The sequence below is a fragment of the Astatotilapia calliptera genome, chromosome 5 (assembly GCF_964374335.1).
Source record: "Astatotilapia calliptera chromosome 5, fAstCal68.1, whole genome shotgun sequence".
NCBI lineage: Eukaryota > Metazoa > Chordata > Actinopteri > Cichliformes > Cichlidae > Astatotilapia > Astatotilapia calliptera.
The window spans coordinates 37,525,026-37,548,693 of record NC_137426.1 but is presented as its reverse complement, the minus strand read 5'-3'; the positions used below and the strand labels follow the sequence as shown (position 1 = coordinate 37,548,693).

The window sequence follows — 23,668 nt, the reverse complement described above, 5'->3', positions numbered from 1 at the left end:
TCTGCGTCTTTGTGTAATGGTTTCTTGTTTCCTGTTTTATTGTGAAAGTCCGTGTCTTATGTGAGTGTATTCAGTTTTGCCTCCCTTGTCTCGTCTTGTCAATCTCTTCCAGCTGTGTTCCCCACCTGTGTGTAATCTCCCCGTGTTCTTCTGTGTGTATTTAAGTCGTGTCTTCTTATGTTGTAGTCGCTGGTCCGTCTGTGAATCTACTGTGTATCTACTGTGTGTTTTCCCTGCTATCAACCATCATCTACCCTCATCTACTTTCCTTCATGTTCAGGTTTGCAGTTTTGTAGTTTAGTTTTTTCCCCAGTATAGTTTAGCTTTTGTTCCGTTCTGTCATTGTTCACCCCATGCTTTATATTTTCAATAAACCACCTTCACATATCAGTGGGTGTCTGCATTTGGATCCTCCTTTATTTTTCCCCCAAACGGCTCATCCCACTCGCTGTGACAATAGTATTACAGCAGTTATTGATAACCAACATAAGAAACACATCATAGAAGACATGACTTTTGGAACAATACTTTTGGTTTGCCTTAAAGTGAATCTGTCAAACCAATCGGGCAACTCTGTAGCGGAAAGTGGTGCTCTACTCACAAGGTGTATAGTAGGATAGTAGGAGTGAGGTACTGGTGACCTCAGCTGAGGATATAGTTGAGTGGTGGAAAGAATATTTTCAGGTGCTCCTTAATCCCAATGACATGCCTTCTGTAGAGGAAGAGTTTGGGGACAAGGGGGACAACTTACTAGGTGTGAGGTCACTGAGGTAGTTAAGCAACTGCTTGATGACATAGTCTGTGGTGGACGAGGTTTGCCTCTGGATGTTGTACGCTTGGATGACATATCTCTACAACATTGCATGGACCTCTGGTGCCTTTGTATTGGCAGACTGGGATGGTTGTTCCCATCAGTAGGAAGGGGAACTAGAGGGTGTGCTCCAACTATAGGGTGACTACACACTCTACACAGTCGTCAGCCTACCTATTTCATTTCTGCTTTTTACAGAAAATGTGGTTCTCTTGGCTTCATCAATTGGTGGCCTCCAGTTCACTCTTGAGTTGTTCGCACTTGAGTGTCCAGGCCATGGTCATCAGCTGGAAAAGGGTGGAATGCCCACTCAACTCCAGAGATGAGTTGAGTCGCTCCAAATGGAGGAGTTTAGATATGTTGGGGTCTTAGTCATGAGTGAGGGGAGAAAGGAGCAAGAGATTCACAGACGAAATGGGGCCACATCCAGTCTATCAAAGTAAAGAGCGAGCTGAATGTAAAAATGAAGAGATTACATCACTCTCCTGGTCTAGAACGCCTCAGTGTTCCCTGGATAAGCTGGAGGAGGTGGATGGGGTGAGGAAACTCTGCCTTGAACGTCAGTCAAATAGCCCAGTTAGAATTGAAAAACAAAGGTTAGAAATAATAAGATTATTTAGGCTAGATACCTAGTTAGCTAACATAGACTATGACAGCTAAAATGTATGCAGGTATATATGTTGCAAAATGTGAGAGCTAGTAGAATAAAAAGTAAGGATGTGTAGAAAAAAATGTACTTGTATTTTCAAATTTTCACTTAAATTTTTTTAAACACACTTGTTTTTGAAATTTACATTTGAGGAACAAAATATTCAAAAATGTGGACACTGATATTTTCACAAATATACTAAGAGCCGCAACCTTTAATTCGCAGCATGTAAATCAGCATGAAGGTGCTGAGCTAGATTTTGGTTTAGTGTGATTTAAAGTGATGTACTGATGTCCCTGAGTGACAGTGGTGTAGTTCAAAGTGAGGGCTCAGAGATGAACAAACAGTCCTCTTTTACTGCCAACAGTGGGACAAACTGAGTGAGGAGACACTGTTGATGTGGACTGAATATACGTCAAATATCCCAGCTAACACCAATGTCAGCTAACACCAATGTCAGGGCAGCACACTGATCAGTGTATTTATGCTTGGTAGCTAGTTAGATCACACCATTAATGTTAGCTTATGCTCACTCACTCTTGCTTTGATGCTTCCCCTTTCTGTGTGTATGTTGATTTCCTCACAGTGCTAATCTAAAAAAGGTGATTCTGTTCATCCGGATATAGTGTTTTCAGTGGGAAAAACGCTTTGTCACTTATCCAAGTGACTTCTTCAGTCTCGGCTGAATGCAGGTTTCCCCTACATTAATGAATGATACGCTTGTAATGCTTAATGAATGACCATGAGCATCATTCAAAGAGAGTTGGGGAATGGCTGCAATCACAGGATTGTAAGATTGTGAAAGATATACCCTTAAGTCACCTCCTCGATTCAGAGATGGTATTTCCCTTTTTTATGTAGATTGCTTACTTGACTTGTGGTAGGCAACTGAAAACACAACATCCACAACACGCTGGATTTTGTTGAGAAGGTGAGAGATGTTATTATGGAGGCAGATTAAACAATGGTCTCATTTGATGTTACAATTCTCTTCACTTGTGTTCCAGTTACTAAAGCAGTGCAGGTAGTTCTTACGAGATCACAGGATGACCCCAAACTCTGCATCGCGACCACTCTCAGCACAGAACAAGTGTGTTTGCTCTTGGAAATGTGTCCTCTCAGCACTGGCAAAGGTGGCAAAAGTACTTAACTTAAAAAAAGTACTTAAGTAGAAGTAGAGATACTAGTGTTAAAAAATACTCCAGTAAAAGTTACTGATTAACTTCTTTACTGAAGTAAAAGTTAAAAAGTACCAGCTCTGAAATGTGCTCAGAGTCAGAAAGTAAAAGTAGCTCCTTAAAGACCATCTATCTTCATGCATAGCTGAACTGAACCTTGTGCCCTATTAATGCAATAATAAAATAGTATTAGTAGTTTGTATTCCTAACTTTAATTGTAATAAGGTTACTCAGCATGAATCAGGTAAGTTTTTGAAGAAGCTCTATTTTCTGTTGCCTGAGGGTGACTTGTCCCTACTCTTTTTTCTGTTTAGAGGCAGAGGTTAAAGTGGGATTCAGCCAGTGGGTGAACACTAAAATCAGTTGTAATAGCTCAGCATGGAGAAAAATTACACAATAATTTCTGTTGAGAGTTCCAGTAGATTTTTTAATTTACAGGCTGTGATCAGCTGACCTGCTACTCTTTGTGGATGTACACAACTGAAATCAACAAGATGCTGATTTTGTGGAGAACAGCTGGTTTAATCTGCCTTCTATCTCTCTGCTGTGCCTCTTCAAGCGCGCTGCCCAAAGCTATGTGTTTTGTTTTTCCAAGGGCTCAGGTGTGGACAGCTTGCTTACTTTTTATTGCACCTTTCTGCATCTCCATGATTGATCCACCTTGATTTTGGCCTCAAGTCTCCTTCTCCATGGAGGGTGTTACTCCTTGTGGCTGTTCAACTTGTAACCAAGTATCTCACTAATCACTCAACACCTTACCAAAATCCTTAAACCACACAGGTGGAGTAGCAACTCTTGCAATCCTTCTTAGAACCTCGGCATGCAGACTGGGACAGACGAGGATCAAGCCACCAACCTTCCAAGCAGTAGGTTACCTGCTCTACCTCCTGATTCACTGATCCACCTCACAAGGATCTAGAGACTTCCTGTGCTTTAATGGCAAGTATATATTCAAGTGACTGTGGGGAAAATGTTGCGGCGGCGAGTGAAGCAACCATTACAGTGGCTATAATGGGGCTTTGACAGATATACAGGGCAGCCTGTATCCCACAGGGCAATAGCAATCTGCATGCCAAACATCCTTGGGTAAGATACTAACCACAAGTTGCTCTCTGATGCATCCATTGGAGTATGGATGTGTGTATGTTAGATAGAAAGCACTTACATACAAAGAGCATAGAAAAAAAGTATTTCTGTGAATGGGTATGAATGGAGGGCAGCACGGTGGCACGGTGGTTAGCACTGTTGCCGCACAGCAAGAAGGTCCTGAGTTCAATTCCAACATCAGGCCGGGGTCTTTCTGTGTGGAGTTTGCATGTTCTCCCCGTGTTTGCGTGGGTTCCCTCCGGGTACTCCGGCTTCCTCCCACCGTCCAAAGACATGCACTTAGTGGGGATAGGTTAATTGGATAATCCAAATTGTCACTAGGTGTGAATGTGCGAATGAATGTGAGTGCGAATGGTTGTCTGTCCCTGTATGTTGGCCCTGCGACAGACTGGCGACCTGTCCAGGGTGTACCCTGCCTCCAGCGCCCCCCGCGACCCTGAAAAAGGATAAGCGGAAGCGAATGAATGGGTGAATGGGGCAAATTGTATAAAGAAAAGCACTTTATAAGAACCAGTCCATTTATTATGGCCTAGTGTGTTACCAGTAGTGTTATTGGTGACTGTGGTCCCTCACGCAATAACTCAGGCTCCTTTCCCACCCGAGAGGTGACATTCCATGTCCCAGTTGCTAGTCTTGGTAGCCGGGGATCACTCCGCCAGGGCCTCTGCTCCTTGCTGCTGCCCGGCACACATTGCACCCGACCTCTACAGTGCCTCCTGCGGGTGGTGGGCATACAGGAGGATGGCCATATATCCTTTTTTCGTGCTGTGCCCAGCACTCCATGGACTAAGGACTGGCCACCAAAAGCCTGCCCTCGGGGACCCTCCCTGGGCCTTCCTCCAGAGCAGGGCCCTGGTAACCCTATCCCAGGCAGGGTGAACTGTTCCCTTAATTGTAAACTCATAGAGTTCTTTTGAATCGCTCATTGCCTGGTCCCTGACCCAGGACCAATTTGCCATGAGAGACCCTATCAGGGGGCAAAAGCCTCAAAACAACATAGCCCCTGCGATCTCTGGGACACACAAACCCTTCCACCATGATAAGGTAGCTATTCACAGAGGGGCGAGCGTGATTTATGTTCATATTAAATTTATTCCATAACTGCAATGAATAACAGTTATCACCTTCTCACCAAGATTCCAGTGGTTTTGTAACCCATACTGGCCTTGTGCAGGTATACCATCTTGCCCCCGCTGTTCTTTCACAGCTCATAGATCTTTCCCATAGTTGTGGAGAGGTTGGAATGAAAGAAATTGATTCTGTGGACAGGTATGTTTTATACACATGAGAATAATCTGTAATTGATCAACTGATTGTAATCTGTGTCATATGGACACAGAATCATTCTATGGGAGCCAGAATTTAAGGGGTCAAATACTTTTATCACTCAGTGCATGCAAATCAGTTCAGAAATTTTATATAATGTCGGGTGTTTTTCTTGGTTTTTGTTATTCTGTCTCTCTCTGTTAAAATGAAACTACCATAAAAATGAAAGACTGCTCATTTCTGTCTAAGCGAGCAAACTTACAAATTCACCACGGGATCAAATAATTATTTCATCAACTGTAGATGCCACTGATGCTACACCTTAAGTGCTACACCCTTAGGCTCCATGAGGAACAGAACAAGTGATGACGAGGTAGTGGGTGTCAGAGTCATGTTCCAGGATGAATAACATAATATTCTCAAATATGGGAAGACGGCTCAGATGTCAAGAATAGTGGGATTGAAAAAGTGTGTGTGTGTGTGACACTAAGTAGCCACAAATCTAAAAGAATCACTGACTTTAACATGTATGATTTATAAAAATTTTTAAAAAAAAGTTAAATTGAGTATATTGTAATTGGCACACAGTTATAAAGAGGAAAAAGTGAAGAGAAAATATTACGTAACATAATTGACTAATTAACTGAAATATATGTGAATGTTTTTTCTTCAACAAGAAGACAAGAGGTCAGCTACAAAAGGTGGAGTGTGGCCTCTCAGACACAGCAGTTTTCATAAGCACACTATTGGAATGATTCAGTTGATGCATAATTACATTAAATATTTTTTTCAAGCCAACTAATCTAAATCAAACAGGGCAACTTACCTCATAGTAGCTCTGTACAGCATTGATGAAGGCCTCATCAGCTACAATCTGAGTTTCTCCATTAAGAAACGCCTGGAAACGCTCCTTTACTGTCTGTAGCTGCTGCTTACTGATCTGTGGAAGACATTAATAAACAAAAGAAATAATAGGATGTTGTTGTTGTTAGTGAAAAAGCACACAATTTTACAACGTATCAATTGCAGATAAACTAAACCTTATGATTAAACTTGAATTGGTTGCTACAGTCAACAGCATACTGAAAAAAACTCCAGCTTCTATGACACTAAACATGCTACCAAAATACTGTCAAAATAGAGTAAAATGGAAGACTTTTTCCAAATCAAGAAACAATGTCTGCTAGAAATTAATTTTCTATACAACTAAAAATAGTTTTTCCAGTTCCAAGGAAGATATGATATAATTTCATTTTTGGATTATCAGTAAGAACAAGGGCAACAACCTTGTCATCCTTCTGGTACACAAAGGTAGGCGCACGCTTTACACTAAACCAGACAAACTATCATCAAAAAAGTTTGTCACTGCTTAGATACAAAAATACATAAGAGTCCCTGAAACAAGATCCAGGTCGTGGTTTGTCAGGTGATGTGAGGTTTAGAGAAACTAAAGTCCCCCACTGTCTTTGTCCTCACGGCTGAGAGGAGGTAAAAGATCTCAACATCCAGCCTTATGTGATTGAAAATAATTACAGTGCTGAAACAGAGCTTTCCCCTATTTGCTAATAATGAAGCATTTAATAATGCTGTTGCCAATCCAAGCAAACATGATTTTAAATGAAGGAAGGAGTATTAATGGTTGAAGACAGAACCATAATTCATATGTGATTTTGCTGATAGTTAATTATCCTTCATTCTAATCAGAATATAATCATGTATACTAAAAATGAATAGGTGTAAGTTTAACACGTATAATAGATAAGAAAATATTATCTATGTCATGGGGTGCCGAGGCAGGCCGTGTGTGAATATAAATGGACCCAAGATGCAGACTGCGTAGTAGTGAGCGAGCTTTATTAATCAAAGGGATGAAGTACAACACAAAAGAAAAGGTGGCGAGAACAGAACTGAAAATACTCTAAACTGGGAAAACTAGAACTTAAATCACAAAACCAGGGCCCTATTTCAGGAAGCCAGTTTAGTGCAAACTCTGAGTAAGTATACCCTGAGTTAACGAAAACTCTGGGTTTTCGGTTTCACAAAGCGAGTTTAGATTAATTCTGAGTGAGTTACTATGACGACACACTCCATGAAGCTAACCTGCCCCCTAGCAGGTTTACTTCAACTAACCCTGACCTTCTCCGCCTCTTTGTCGGAAACCTGACTGTAGGAAGTGTCAGACATGGCGTGCTCCTTCCTTGAAGAGCCAGTAGATGTTGAAGCCCAAATTCTCCGCAGAGCTCTCCGCCGGGAGAGAGTGATTAGAGCGAGTTTGGACATTTTATCATTTCCTGATGATTTCCTGTGTGAACGTTACCGTTTTTCAGCACAATCTATAATTTATTTGAATAACATCCTCAGGCCTAATATTGCTCATGTGACACATCGCGGACATCCTCTCAGTTCTGTACATATTATTTGTATTGCACTTCGGTTTTTTGCAAACGGGAGCTTTCTGTATAATATTGGTGACGCTGAGCACGTTTCCAAGGCTACCGTCTGTCGGGCAGTCAGGAATGTTACAGTTGCACTGAAACGTCTCCTGTACTCGTTTGTGGTGTTCCCCGGTCATAGACCCACAAGATTTATCAAAGAGGGATGCCACAAAATTGCAGGTATCAGGATGAACGAAACTTAATCCATGATGTGGTGATACTTGAACTACTACTTAAATCTTACATTTATATTCACGGTTCCCAGGCGTGATTGGCTGTACAGATGGCACTCACATTCCAATCATTGCTCCTTCAGTAAATGAAGGAGACTATGTGAACAGGAAGTCTTTCCACAGCATTAATGTACAGGTACATAGTTCCCTGTAGCATTTCAAACTAACAAATTATTTCATTATAGTAATGGATGCTAATTTGTGTTCTCTGCACTGTGAAGATCATATGTGATGCTGCCAACATTATCACAAATGTGGAAGCCAACTGCTCAGCCTCTGTGAGTGGTGGTGGTGGAGGACCTCCACCTGTTTTTCGGGCCTCCGCTTTTTTTCTGTTGGCTATAACGGGTCACATTTGAGCATACAGAGTAAGCAAATATGTACTTGTAATGTGCTCAGATAATTTCAATAAGTGCTTACAGAGGGGAAATTAATGTAGCCTCTAACTGCAATTGATTTACATCGGACAAACAGACCAAGCACTATGGCTCATAATACAATTACACCTTACCTGTTTGGACTATATTTTTATATTTCATTTTTACTTGCTGCCAGGAACGTTTGGGGCCTGTTGGGTTGCACCTGAGCTCACATCACATCACAAAATCAAATGTATGAAATAAAAAATAAAATAAAATATAATAAAATAACGTGTTAAATGGGTGGAAATCCCTAGATCAATGTTTAAATTAACACTCACGCATTGACTCTGTCGGCTATGTTTTGCCATGCATGCTCCCTTTCTTTTGCAGCTGAGCCTGTGTTACTTTTTTTCCGCGGAATTTGCATGTTATCAGCATATACTGCCATCAGAATTTCAGCCTCAAGCGCTGTGAAATACATTGACCGCGCCTTCTTTCCCTCCGTCTCCATGGTGACTCGCTTAATCTGTGCTCCACTAATCAGGGCTTTATGTATCCTCGTGCGCGCGTTTAACTTGGGGTTAAAGCAACTCCGCGTTGACTGAACTAATTGTTATCAGCCTTTCTGAAACCGAATATTCCGAGTTGGACAGTTCGGGGTTACTCAACCCTGAGTATCGTTTTTCACTCTGAGTTTTCTAAACCGGCTTCCTGAAATAGGGCCCAGAACACAAATGAGAGTACTTTGCGGGGAGAACTCACAGGAAGACGGCAGGAGATTCACAGACACGAAAACACCAAATAACACAGACGAACCAGCAACAAGGCCGAGGTAACACACACTATAAATACACACGCCAGGAATCAGGGGATGGGAAAAAGGAGGGAAACACACCTGGAAGACATCACAGCTGACGAGGCAGGGGAAACGTAAACAGAACACACTGACATAAGACAGAGACCTTCACAATAAAACAGGAACTTACACATGCAAGGACACGGACTAAGAAACACGGACTTAACACAGGAATACATGGGCAGAACCGAATAAACACTAAACAGAGGAAGAACAGAATCAAAATCACAATAACAGAAAACACAAAACGCTGGGTCAAAAAGACCCAGGATCATGACAATCTATGCAATATGAGAGCCTGTGCAGAGTCTGACCTTGGTGTGTAGGTGTGTGTGGTGCAGAGTGGGGGTGAAAGCGACACACAGGAGCCACTGAATGTCTGACTATTTAAATATAATGATTAATAAAAGGAAATTGCATTGAATAAATGGTGACTGACAAACACAGAGTTTTAAAAAGTAAAAAAAATTATTCCTCTTTATTTGAATTAGAAAGTAATTATGTTAGAATGAATGTTCATGTGAGAATGTGCTAAAGACAAATGTAATTGAGGTAGAATTACATAAACTGAATGGAACATGAAACGAATTATATCCATATGTGATAGAATTTTTCTTAAGTGATTATAGAGTTTTAACTTTGTGGTAAATCATGTAAGTCAGATAGATAGCGAAACGATGATAAAGTGGTCAGGTGATTAGATGTTAATAATGTGATTGGATGTTTAGATGTCATCTCAGAAGATGTGACATCCAGTAGCAGAAGGTGGAGAATCAGTGAAGAAGAGATACAGGGTTCTTCCCTTTTGTCTTCTGTGAGATGAGCAGTTTGGCAGATTGGATCTAAGAAACCTGCAAAAATGGGTAAATCAGCACTGATGTCATTAAGAAGAATTGATTGGACACCGTCCCAGGCTGTACTTTGTATGTACTGTTGTTTGAATAAGTCTATGTTTAAATCTCCACAAACACAGACATGATGAGAACAAGAAAAGAAAGGCAGCATTGTTGACATTAAATATTAATAATACTTCTACAAATCTTCTAGAATCTTCTATAAGTGCCCAGTGGTACCTAAAATTTCCCATAGCTCTCAGTAGCCTTGTTTAAAGTGTTTATTTAAACTTGAATTGCTTGACATTGTATGCCTACAAGCCAGCAAATTTGAAATTTCTATTAATATTTCTCAAAAACTCATTCTACTGTATCTTGTGAAGAGTTAGATGACAATTAAAGATCAGTAATGGCAATTCATTATATGGCCAGATTTGAAATATGGTCATAATTTCTCCTGTTTCTGCCTGAGATATGACCACTCCAATGAAAAGACCAATAAGAGGCTCTGTCTGTGCTGGAAAATTCCATAGTCTACTCCCTTGGTAACGGTTACCATGGTCACTGCGGCAGAGGAAGCAGTATGCGATTACAGCTTCCTTATTAGGGGTCAAAGTTCATACGAATTACAGTAAAACCAGCTGTGTCTTATCCTTAAGACAGTAGTGCATGATAAGATACTGTTAAATAAGAGGTCAGATAGTTGTAAGCAGCCAATGCACAGACTATAGTTTAGTCTTTCATAGTTCCAGCAGCTTTACACTGATACACAGATATTTTGAGATATGACATCAGGCAGACATGTAAACGCATACTGTGCAGAATTGTACAGAATTGCCTTTCTGCATAGAGAGCGACTAATTTAGTGTTACATCAATGATTTTTGTGCAACTATTTTTCCTTCCAAACCTACTGACGAAATTACTGGGGAAAGGAAAGGAAGACACCAAATCAGCAAGCTTGTACAGTCTCCATGTGGGAAGTAATACTGAATTCTGGCATAAAAAACTCCCCTATATATGTGCTAGAAATATCCAGCATGAAAATGAATAGAGTAGATAGCTGAATCATTGACACTCACACCAAAGACAAGCATTCACATCTTACTCCAATCTTTGGTTTAGCCAACAAATCTTAAAAATAATAAGCACTAATTATCTTACTTCCCTTTTGATGTATGAGAAAATCATGTATGCCAAGTACCAACCCCAATTTGTTCTTCACCAGAGTGTGAATGTTAGACAGAAAGCACTTAAGCATTAAAAAAGGTGACAGTGTGAATGGATGAAGGGCTTTGATAGACTGCTCAGGTAGAGCAGAAGAAGTGCTATATAAGAGCCAGTTCATTTAGCATTTATTAAACCCACGCCTTAAATATATGCCACTTATGATACAGAGAAAGTTCAAATGTTTTTTCTGCTTGTTGATTCCAAAGTCTTCCTAATACTTGTTCCATGGCACATGTTTGTATTATTACACCTGGCACAAACAGAAAAACATCCTGATCATATCACATTGTACATATGTTTGACTTCTGAGAGCCTGTGAAGGTATATTTAATGCAGGGAACTCAACTCGCCAACAATACACAGATAGTTTTCTGATCACATTCACCCAATTTGAGGCAATGAGGTATACAAAACTGTGGCATAACATGACCTTATTCGCTTCTTTTTTTGTGTCTTTTTAAATGGTAAATGGTAAATCGATTTGTATAGCGCTTTACTCTACATTCAGTCATTCGCCCATTCACACACACATTCACACACTGGCAATGGCAAGCTACGTTGTAGCCACAGCTGCCCTGGGGCGCACTGACAGAGGCGAGGCTGCCGGACACTGGCGCCACCGGGCCCTCTGTGTGAGTACAAGAAAACAATTATTAGAATATAATGTACTTAAATTTGCTTAGATGAGGGGGTCCAGCTGTATATCAGAGGAATAGGAAAGGATTTGTGAATGTCTGTGTTTTAGTTTGGTTTAGCTGTAGCCCTGAGAGTGTGTGTAATTGTGTTGAGGGAGAGGAATTTATTGACAATGGAGGTCTGCCTGTCATAAAAGGAGACCGGAAGCTACAGTTGGAGGATGCTAGGACTGTATGGAACAGATAGGAAAGAGAGGAGAAGTCTGTTACCTTTGTCCCTGAATGTAATAAAGGCTCATAACTGTCACAACTGTCACAAGTTTGCAGGAGACCCTCCACATGCTTAGCTGTAAAAGTAAGACAACAAGAGGCCAATGGCCCAGTGGAAACTGCCAAATGGAAGTAGAGTGGGGGTCTCAGTGCTTGTGACCTGGTAACCATGTTTTGTAGAGGAGTTTGGTGTAGCTTGGGTGAGGGGAGATGAACTTTTTATGACCAGCAGGAAGTCACATATACAGAGACACACACACAGTGCTTTAACTGTTACGACACACACACTCACACGCACACATACGCACACACAGGTATGCGCATACGCAGGCACTCACGTGCTCACACATACATACACAAACACAGTGTTTTGGGTTTACAACACACCATGTGGGTTTTATGATGCAGGGTTTGCTTCTATAAAACTGGTTGTAACAGACAAAGAAGTTGAGATCTGCAGAGAGCCCTGTACATCTCCCCTTCTAGAAGGTGCATGCGTAACTGAAGATGAATAAAGGTTTTGTGAAATAACTACTGAGTTCCGGTGTCGCCTCTGGAGGCCTGAGGAATAAAAAGATCTGGGGTGAAACTGAAAACGCAACACCTGACGGGGTTTTCCTGGAAATTTGGCAAAATCTTCTGCTTATAGTACTAATTACTGTCACGGGGGTGGAACGGACTCAGGCGCAGACTGAGGTAGCACAGTTCAACGACACTTTATTAATCACACTGGTGCGCTATATACACGTGAAGGGAGGGGGGAAACACCAGGGTCCCGGGGATCAATAGGCTGGGGAGACACTTCTTCGCACTCGCTCTGCTCCCTGTCCAAACAGTCTCCACACAAGCAGCTCAGCTCACTCTCCTACTCACGGGGTCCAGGGGTCACAAAAGGGCTGATCCAGGTAAACCTGTTTACACAGACGAGGGTAAGTCGAAGGCAAACACGGGAACAGTAGAATCGCAAGGAAGCCAGGCAATACTAACGAGAGTTACTCAATATTCCAGCGACGAATAGCTCAGAGCCCCAGCCTTAAGAGCCAGAGAACTGCAATTCGCTCGAGATCAGCTGCAGGTGCGTGGGCCAAGGGCAGGAGCCCAATCAGAGCTCCGCCCAGGCAGACAGGTAGGAGAGAGAGAGCGAGAGAAAAACAACAAACACTTGTGGCCACACTGGGCTGGCCGGGGAGGCACAGGGACCATGACAAATTACAGTACTTTGTTTGTTTTTTGCCATGTGCACCGTGTGAGTGGTAAAAAAAAATATCAGCTACATTATAGCAGCTCCACTGTGCTTTTTAATGTTTTTAAGTGTTTCTATTGGTAGTTCCTTGGTACATTGTTAAGTATCAACTTTTTGACTATGGTTGCCCAATTGTATTTAATTTTTTGCTCTTTGGGCATTTTAAAACTTTAAAATAACTCAGTTGTTGTTCTCTGCACCACTTGGGACTGCAAAACTGGAGTAAAGCGTTGGGAGCGTTAAAAAAAATGGTACAAACCATCTGTTACTATGGGAAATGTCAGATGGAAAAGCAAACGGTCCTGACTAAACTATAGTGGGAGTACTGGCAGTGTAGCTACATGCCTTACAGAGACATGGCTGAATAAATGTTCCACACACTCGCTTGTCACTCTGGATGTCTTTCAGCTCGGATGGGTGGATAGCGTGCATTGGACCACGGTTAGAGGAAGGGATGGCGCAAAGATGCATAAAGAACAAAGATGGCACGGCCACGTCCAGACGCCTTCCTGACCGCTCCGCTCCGACTATCCACTTTTCTTGTTTTTTACTTATTTTTTGCAGAGTCGAACAAAACCAAAGGTGGAGGAGTGTGTTTCATGATAAACAGAAAGTGGTGTGATGCCAGGACCATTTCTACTCGCTCCAGCGGCTGCTCGCCACATCTGGAGTTCCTGAGCATTAAGTGCCGCCCTTTGTATCTGCCCCGTGAGTTCACCTCGGTCATCGCCATGGCGGTCTACATCCCACCCCAAGCGGACACAGGTATGGCTTTGTTTTGGGTGGCTTGCGACCTAAAATCCAAGTACATTTGCAATGTCTTCCCATATCTTGGCAAGGACCCCAATCGTCCCACTGGGGAGAGACTTTCTGAAAATGTAGTAATGAGGCTGATGGAACCATTCCTAGACAAGGGCAGAAATGTTACCACGGACAATTTTTTCACATCGCTTTCACTTGCACAAAAACTTCTTAGACGGAAAACCACCATCCTCGGCACAGTCAACAGGATTCGCAGGGAAATTCCTCAATCCACTAGACAGACAGATCGCAATGAATTCACCACTCAGGTATGTTACAGGTCTTTTGTGGTTCTATGTTTATGTGTTTCATTGTGTGTAAAAGGGCTATGGAAATAACACTTTATCTTATTTCTTAGGTGTTTTCAACCTCTGCTGCCACGCTGACGGCGTATGCGGCCAAACGGAAGAAGACAGTCTATATTCTTAGCAGCATGCACAGCGTGGTTCAGACTGATAACACCACCAAAAGGAAGCCAAACACTGTCACCCTTTACAACAAAACAAAGTGTGGCGTGGATGTGATGGACCAGATGGTTCGGGAGTACACTGTCCGCAAAGGAACACGGCGCTGGCCAGTCGCCGTGTTTTATAACATGATTGACATGGCAGCACTGAATGCACATGTGCTGTATCAAGCATGCACCGGGACGAAGGAAAGACGGGTGGACTTCCTGGTGGCGCTTGCAAGAGTTGCAGAGTTGGCTCGCTCTCATGTAGCTGGGAAGAAGGCAAGAAAAGAACAGTTGCTTCGGACACAACCCTCCACACCTAGCCCTGGAAAAAGAGCCACGTGTCAGGTCAAACACAATTGCAAGAACAATCATGCCACTGTGCGATGTGTTCACTGCAAAAGATACACATGTGGTAAATGCAGACTACAGATACCATGGCAGTGCCAGGATTGTGAGTGATTGCTGAAAATGTTGAAATGTACTCACTCACTTTTTATTATTATTTGTAAATATGTGTACAAATGGTTGGTTTTTTGTACTGTTTTTATCAATAAATCTCAGCAACAAAGGACCTACACCCATGTGTGTTGATTTCTCCCTAAGATGGCAAACTGAAACACTCCAAGTTGGTGACTTTTGGAGATTTATTTCTCTGGATGATTGAGAATGCATCAAGATGAAACACAAAAGGAAGTGCACAGCTTTTAGCAGCTCCCCACGCCCTCAATCACACACCCCCACTCCCCTCCCTCCAGAATTTCCAGATAACGACCCAATTTACATATGAATGACTAGCCAATTTAGCTTCCACTTGGCTGAAGCTAAAGCCTAGCTAAAAGCCATTTGGCTGCTCTCCGGGTTTTAAAGGTAGAAAAAGCCAAATGGCGATCCGTGGGGGTTTAAGTGTAATGCTAAGATAAGTGATTAAAAAAGAAAAACAACTATTTTTATAGAGCAAAAAAGAGCCAAAAAATTAAGATTTCTTAAGGGAACATTTATTTATTTTTTATTTTATTTTATTAGTAAATGCTCCTTAACACTGGTTGCCAAACAAGAAGAAGAAGAAGAAGCAGTGAGCCAGTAGGGAGGGGGTGAGTGAGTGCGTGAGTGATTCGTTCATGCTACGAGGGTTAACGTGGAGTAACCCCAATGTGCTGTTAGCATGTTAGCAGAGCGATGCTACTGTGAACCGAGGAGCTGTTGTCTTGATGTGAGCTTCTACTCAGGGTTTTTTTCTTCCAGTTCAGAGCAGAAATGTTTTTGTTAAGAAACTGGCTGTTGTTTTTTTCCACACAATTTTAATTATAAGCTAGATACATTTCTACTAACGAAATGAGTTTTCTAACAGCAACAGGGTTGAGTCAGTGAATGAGTCAGTAGGGCTTGTGAATCATGATTCACGAGTCAGTAAAGTGATTTTCAAGTATTGAACGATTCGTTCATGATTCGCACATCACTAGGGATTATAGTTAAAGACTTCAGGAATCCAAAATCGGTAAGGAATATTACATAAGTGTTAAAATATTTCTATTTATAATTGTTAATTTATCCAATTGCAGTCGTTTCCATGAAATCTGGAGACTTTGTTAGCAAATGCATGACATTCTTTAAAGGTAATCACAATAATTTGCTCAACCTCTTTAACCCTTAGGAGAGCCTCCAGGTGGTGCTACTTTTTTATTTTCTGCAAGGGTGCAATGCTACTGAAATGTGTCTGTCGCAATTATTGTTGGATAAGCAGCTGTTTTCAGCAGCTGTGAACACACCCCGTCTGGGCCTGCTGTGTTCCTGGGCCGTTGCCTCCTCAGTTCTCTCCTCACTTGGTCTATAGTTATGCAGGGAGGGTTCTATGGGGAGGAGCATTCAGGGGGAGTATCAAATGAGGGTGTTGTGCACTACACCTACAGGACACCTACAGTGAGTCCTGGGTCTGACTGGGCCCTCCTCCCAGTAGGACACCCCTGAAATACCTCACCTAGGAGGAGTCCAGGAGGCATCCTAGTCAGATGCCACTAGAGATGGACCGATCCGATATTACGTATCGGTATCGGCCCGATACTGACCTAAATTACTGGATCGGATATCGGAGAAAAATAAAAAATGTAATCCGATCCATTAAATATCACGAAAGCACCTCACAAAACTTGCAACAGGCCGTAACTCGCCTCAGAACGTTAGCACGTTGGAGCAGTATGCATCACGTGATAGAGCGGCTGTGGCATGCGGGACCTGTCGGTGGTCTGGATAGCATGTGGAGCTTCGCTAGCAACCCGGCATTTCATCTCCGACAAAGTTATCCCCGAGAGAAGTAAAGCAAGTGTGTAAGTCCATCTCTGAATGTTTGTAAAGCATTCCTGCGTTAAGCTTAACAAGCGACTGCCTCTTCTTGCTGCTACTTCAATCATGAAACTGCTTAATGATCAGCTGATCGGCTTTTCTGTCGCGAGTCCGTCTCTCTTGTTTGTTTTTGGCCCACTTTGCACCAGAAAGAGGAAACCAGTGGATAAACAACAGCAGCACGTTTAAGCTTGATAAGCTGTTGTTAGAATTTATTTAATATTACTTTCTACACCAGGATCTTTTTCTACGTAGCTGATGCTGGTAACTGTGCAGGGGCGGATCTAGCAAAGTTTAGCCAGGGGGGCCGATAGGGCATGAACAGGGAAAAGGGGGCACAAAGACATACTTTTCTTTCTTATTCTCATTTAAAATGTCTAGCTTTTAATAAATAATTATCTGACACCCAAAGTTTTAATTTGATGTAAAAGGAATAGAAGTCAATTACTGTATATAGTGACTATTAAGTCTAATATATATACCCTAGTAAGGGTATATATATTAGACCCTAGTAAACAAAACTGAAGTAATAGTCTTTGGCGCCAAAGAAAAACGATTACAGGTCACCAGAGAACTTCAATCTATACATCTAAAAACCACAAACCAGGCGAGAAATTTGGGTGTAGTGATGGATGCAGACCTAAACTTAGAAAAACACATTAAGACAATAACAAAGTCAGCTTACTATCACCTCAAGAATATATCAAGGATAAAAGATCTGATGTCTCAACAGGACCTGGAAAAACTAGTCCATGCATTCATTTTTAGTAGGCTTGATTACTGTAACAGCATCTTTACAGGTCTACCTAAAAAATCAGTCAGACAACTACAGCTCATTCAGAACTCTGCTGCTCGAGTCCTCACTAAGACCAAAAAAGTGGACCACATCAGTCCAGCTCTGAGGTCTTTACACTGGCTGCCTGTCCGTCAGAGGATAGACTTTAAAGTTCTGATGCTGGCCTATAAAGCTCTGAATGGTTTAGGACCAAAATACATCAGTGACCTCCTGACCCAGTATGAACCATCCAGATCCCTCAGGTCATCTGGATCCGGTCTTTTATCAGTTCCCAGAGTCAGAACCAGACACGGAGAAGCTGCATTCAGCTTTTATGCTCCTTATATCTGGAACAAACTCCCAGAAAGCCTCAGATCAGCTGAAACACTCAGTTTATTTAAATCCAGGTTGAAGACTCACCTGTTCTCAGCTGCATTTGAATAAAGCACCAAATCCACACTTTTAAGCTTAAATTTCAAAACTTACACTAACTACTGATCTTATCTATTTCTGATTTTATCTGTTTTGATTTTATATACTGTTTTGTTTGTTTGTTAAGCTTAAATTTCAAAACTTACATTAACTACTGATTTTATCTACTGTTCTGATTTTATCTGTTTTGATTTTATATACTGTTTTGTTTGTTTGTTTGTTTGTTTGTTTGTTTGTTTGTTTGTTTGTTTGTTTGTTTGTTTGTTTGTTTGTTAAGTGGGTTTAGAGCTCTGGGTAGCTCCCCAGCTGGGTCTAGACTGGGTCTAGAGAGTATTTTAAATTCAGGGAATTTAAAATAGAAAGTACACTGCAAAAAACGATTTTCAAGAAAGTAAAAAAAACCTTGTTTATGGACATTTTTTCTTATTTTTTGCCTAAAAAGAAAATATATTCTTAACAAGCAAGTTTTGGACAAGAAAATAAAGCTTATTCTAGGAAAATATATCTAACTTTTCCTTAAAAGGATATTTCAGCTCATCTTGAGCTTTATTTACCAGTTACAAGGCATGACAATGGTTTGGTTGAATTTCCAGAATAAAAATAAGATTATTTTTCTCATTTCAAGAGTAAGGGCATTTAAACAGCTGCTCAGTTTAAGAAATGTATTTATTGACACTAAAGTTTAATATAATTGCTGTCAAGTTTGACACAATATGCAGTAAATGAACAAAGGCAGGAACTAAAAGCACATGGTAAACATGAAATACAGGCCCATTTGAAAAACAGAAACAGCACAACTCATTCACTTTAGGCCATGTCAAACAGAATAATAGATCAGCATCAGTATATCTATACTATGGCAATGCTAAAATCGCATTCAACTGTCAGAATTTATAGGAAAACAACAACTTAATTTTAAAAATTGTCACAAAACTGTCCAAAACAATAACCTGAAAATACAGTTCATGCATGTAAAGCAGTGTACCTTTTATAAAACATATGTTGAGCTCACGTGTAGTCCAATTACATCACCCAGGTAATATTTCATGACCGCACATGTCATATCTTTGTGTGTGAAACTGTAATATGGAATGGAATCTCATATCATATCATTGTTGGCTGGCTTTCCACCACTGAATCAGTCCTGTATGCCCACATGTTACTCAGATTTCTGTTCACTGCTGATGAGGGTTCCCTCCTAGAACTGCAATTGAGATTGGTTGATTAATTGACTAGTTGCGGATAAGGAAATTAAATACAAGGTACACTGATAATTTCTAAAAAATTTTAATGTCAGAAATATACTGCATTTTATAATTTACTCTAAAATATGCATGTTTTCAAGCTGAGTTTAATAAATGGATATTCATTTAATGCTCATTGCTATTTGGCAGCTTAACTGTAGTTTAAAAGCCTTGAAAAATCCTCAAAAACCTAAAATGGGAAAGCTAAACTAAAGAACACAGGAAACATGGAAAATGTTGCAAAAACCTTACAACCTTGAACAAGGAACATAAGACATGAAAACATCAGGGAGGGAACACAGATGATAACACAGGAGAGAATACAGACGATCCGACAAAGAACACACTAAATATACACACACAAAAGGAAACGAGGAATTGGCAGACAGGCACGAAACACAGCTGACACTAATCAGATGAGAAGAGACCAGGAGGAAGCAAAACAGAATACACCGATGCAGGGCAGGGACTATCAAAGTAAAACAGGAATAAACACGAATATCGAACCAGGGACAATACACTGAAGACAAGGGAGGTACAGAGAACACCTAAACACTGGAAATAATTAACAAATAACTAGGAAACTAACTGACACAATGAATATTAATAAACACAAACAACCAAGGAGACTGCGGACCATGACAATCGGTTTATTTAAAACAAAAGTTTAAAAAAATACAAAATGTTGTTTTCTCTAGTAGAAGAAATTAAACACTATCAGAATATTCTTTATAAATAGATAGCATTGTTGTGGATTATAAGGAATAAGCATTAACATATCTACTGTTAAGCTGTAAACACAAGTAGACATCTAACATGAATATTTTATATGATTATTTTCAAAGATATTAAAGTATATAGTCAGTCTCACCTTACAGATTTTTGTGTCCTAATCGATCCGCTGCATCGTCCATTGGCAAGGTGGTCGGAGTGTGTTCGAAGAATGTGATACCAAAATTAGCTGTAAACACGATATTCTTTGACACATCCATCTATGCCACAATCTTCACGGAAATCTGGACTATGGCTATGTGCAGAATTAATATGACTCAGTAGGGATTTGAGGGTCAGACCCACAAAAACGATGTAGATAACACAGTGCCAAATCATTTTGTTTTACTGGTCTGTGAACTACTTTTCCCATAAAGTCAAGATAACCAGGATTATTCCATTATGGGGTAGGAATGGCTATCCTAATTCAGTGCCTTATAACAGCTGTAGTAAGTAACAGCACCCACACGTCAGTATTTACAGAACATAATCTAACTAAATAGTCAAATATTTAAATATATATCATTTTATAGGTATAAAAGAGCGAACTAAACCATTTCCGTACACAACCCCATACTCCTGAGTTGGTACAGCCCACCTTCCCGCCTCTAGCTCCGTGCCTAAGCGGTTGGATTGCAGGATTTTGGGGTCTGGGTGTAGATGCGATACAGTTGGTACAGTGTGAAGAAATTAAGGCACGCTATGGAAAAACTGGACGAAATAACAATTGCCAACCTGAAAGGTATGTGACTGTTTTGTTTTTTCTATGTTTTGTGTTCTGGTATGTTGCATGTTAAGTCGCTAGCATGGCAGGCTATACTCGGTTGTTAGCTTAGCTTAGCTGTGCGGTTAGCTTAGTTGCATTAGCATTTTTAAATATGCTAGTGCAGAAAGTTATGAAAGAATTCATGTCCAGTTATTAGTTTCAGTGTCTGTGAATTTATTCAACAAGTGTGCAAAGTGCCATAAGTTAATGCCAGTTTTACAGAAATTGTGGGAGTTTCAAATTTCTATTAGTGAAGTTATTTCATTATATACTTTAGCCCAGGAAGCAAAAAAAAAAAATACATTTATATGTATACATGCATTTAATTGATGTATCACAAATATATTACTTTTACCAGTCAATAGGAGGAAGGTAATTTAGAACCTGTGGAGCAGTGAGGAGGGAGAATAATGGAATAGAGTCATGGTTTTAAATGGTAAATATTAAATTATGTTTCCTATGTATCCTGTCTGTTACCCAAGCAAAGCTGTCAGCTGGCTTGCACATGAGGATAATGCAATGTAGTGATAATTGGAAACTCGTATTGCAGAAGCAAATGTTGGAGAAGACCTGCTCTCATCACTTTCACGAGATGACATCAAAGATCTGTTTCCTGGTCCTGAACATTGCCTCAGGCGTCGGGCTCTATGGCTTGCAGTGCACAAATGTGAAGAAGTAAGTTCTGTCCTATCGCTGTGTGACAAAACTGAGAACACACCAGCTTGTTTTATGCAGTTTCAAATAATTCCACCAATACTCACTTAACAGATAGACAGTAGAATCTTCTTTAGTTTTGATTTAAATCAAGTGGCCTACACATTTATTAAATATACATATTTTTTATTGTTCAACACTTTACTGATATTTTGTTGTACTATCTTTCATATTTAGAGACCTAAAGTTCTTGTGCAATTTTATGTGAAATTAGCCCTATGTACACTGTATTTTAGAACAAGACTGCTGCTGAAAAAACGCTAACAACTACTGGAGATGGTGACTTCTTCAGAGAGGAACCCAGCACTTACCTCCATCCAAAAACTTTGGATGGAGGTAATGCTACAGTATCTTGATTTGTCTACATTTATGCTTTGCAGATTACATTATTTGCAATGTTTAATGGTGTTGCCCTGTCTTATTTTTCTTTTTTCAAACCAGTGGAACATGCAGCAGCTGTGTTCAGAGCCCTTCCCATGCTTTTCCCTTCCAGCACAGTACCACCTAAGAAGCTGGGCATCTGTAGTGAGGCTTTTTTCCATGTCCTAAAGGTAAGGCTGCAATATTCTATGTGTATATATTGTTGAATTTTGCAGTTACTCATGTTTTCATTTTATATATTTTACTGTGGAGTCAGTCAAATATTCTTAAAGTTCAGATCCCCATAACATGTTGATGTTAATAAAACCTACAAAAAAAGTTGATCTATTTTAAACTGTAATGCAACTCAAAAATTGTGTTTCTTACAGTCTTGTTCTAATACTCTTTTTTTCTGTCATGTAGACTTCAGAAGACCCTGAAGGCTACCTGCGTCAGCGACCCCTGGCTTGTCCAGTTCTGCTTGTCTCTGAAGGCAACTGCATGATAGCTGTTGGAACCACACCGGTGAGCACTTTTGACCGGAAGGATCTTAATGAGGAACTGCTCTATCTGATGGCATATTACTATGCCCTCCACCTCACATATCCATAGTGCATTTCCACGCTGCTGTCTGTCTTGCAAACTGAAATACTCAAAGACTCCATCCATGACCGAGATTCAACCCCCTCTTACAAGAAGGCGCTTGGTGAGTGGAAGTCATTCATTGAGTGAGTCTCCCAGATGACAGACTCCATCTGCCTTGTTTATCAGACTCAGTGTTAGTCAGTGAGGTTGTTTTTTTTTCTATAGAAAAGTTGTTCAAATGTAAAACACATGTTTGTTTGTGTGGTCGTTAAACTTGTTCTTCTAAAATGTTATGTAATATAGGATTTGAAATAGTGATTGTTTTAAGCTTCAGCAAAATTTATTTTTGATACCAGCCATGAGTGTGTTATACTGTTATTATTCATTTTAAGAGTATCTGGAATATGCACTTCTTATATTGGCCATGTTACACAGTACCCTGCTGAAATGTATAATTTTAGGCATGATTCTCCTGGAACAGACCTCAGTGAGTTACTGACCCATTGCTGTGTCAATAAAAGCGCAAAATCTAAGAGTGCTTTTGCTGTCTTAATTTAAGATGAATTCCCTTATTTTTAGTAGCTTTTTGAAGAGATGGTGTCTTATTCTCAGGAATTTTTGCTGATTATTGTTCTCAGAGTCGAAACATAATTCTTATAGTTAGCTCAATCAAGAAAGAAACAATTCAGTTTTAAGAAAATTTGTCCTATAGTAAGGTGTTTTTTTTAATGTGAAAAATCTAAATTAAGGTGTAGAATCTTAAAGTAAGCAAATAATTCTTGAAAACAGCTTGTTCAAGAAAGCATAATACTCATTTTAGGTGCAGATTTTCTAAATATCAAAGTGTCTTTTACTTATAATAAGTCACATTTTCTTCAAATAAGCATACATTTTAGACAATTTTGTCTAGTTAAAAGGCATATGGCAGTTAGATTAATTTGCTAGTTTTAAGAATTCTAGTCAAGCAACTTTTGCTTACCCCATTGGCAGATTTTTTTGCTCAAAACAAGAAAAATTTGTCAGATTTAAGAATATTTGGCTTGTTTCAAGTATAGCTGTTTTTGCAGTGTAGCTCGTCCACAGGACTGGTAGCTCCCCTTACGATAAGGGTTCTGTGATATTATTCTGTTATCATATGTTACCTTATATATGTAATCAAAAGTAGTTGAAGTATGATACTGCTGTAGATCATATTATACCCTTTAACATAGAGTGTGTGATCAGTATGTAGTCTTAGTTTGCATTATACTTCTGACCTAAAAGAGTGTGAAAATCATTAGATCTATTGGATTGACCTGTATTACTCGACACTGTTGAATGTG

At 40.2% G+C, this 23,668-nt stretch overlaps 2 protein-coding genes and 1 long non-coding RNA gene across 8 annotated transcripts in view; 1 reads left to right on the top strand and 2 right to left on the bottom strand.

Annotated features, from left to right (window-relative positions):
• LOC113023063 (calcium-dependent secretion activator 1) overlaps positions 1–23,668 on the bottom strand; it is a 359,245-nt gene that overhangs the window by 281,351 nt on the left and 54,226 nt on the right. For all 3 annotated transcript variants that reach the window (XM_080301445.1, XM_080301446.1, XM_026169137.2), the window contains exon 2: positions 5,838–5,951. In XM_080301445.1, coding sequence (XP_080157571.1) covers positions 5,838–5,951 — 114 coding nt within the window. The remainder of the gene's footprint in view (positions 1–5,837; positions 5,952–23,668) is intronic.
• Positions 18,555–20,161, bottom strand: LOC145428989 (uncharacterized). Its single transcript, XR_013909359.1, has 2 exons — positions 20,022–20,161; positions 18,555–19,110 (listed from the first exon to the last, which is right to left on the bottom strand). It is a non-coding gene; the product is annotated as an uncharacterized LOC145428989 (long non-coding RNA).
• On the top strand, positions 19,104–22,879 carry LOC113023069 (uncharacterized). 4 transcript variants are annotated; one of them, XM_026169151.2, is made up of 6 exons: positions 19,104–20,663; positions 21,046–21,123; positions 21,238–21,362; positions 21,638–21,737; positions 21,843–21,952; positions 22,185–22,879. In XM_026169151.2, the coding sequence occupies exons 2-6, from the start codon at positions 21,111–21,113 to the stop codon at positions 22,371–22,373; spliced, it is 537 nt and encodes a 178-aa protein (XP_026024936.1). In that variant the 5' UTR covers positions 19,104–20,663; positions 21,046–21,110; the 3' UTR covers positions 22,374–22,879. The 4 variants fall into 4 exon arrangements, 2 of the variants coding, with proteins under 2 accessions (XP_026024936.1, XP_026024935.1); XM_026169150.2 differs by lacking the exon at positions 21,046–21,123; XR_013909358.1 differs by lacking the exons at positions 21,046–21,123; positions 21,638–21,737.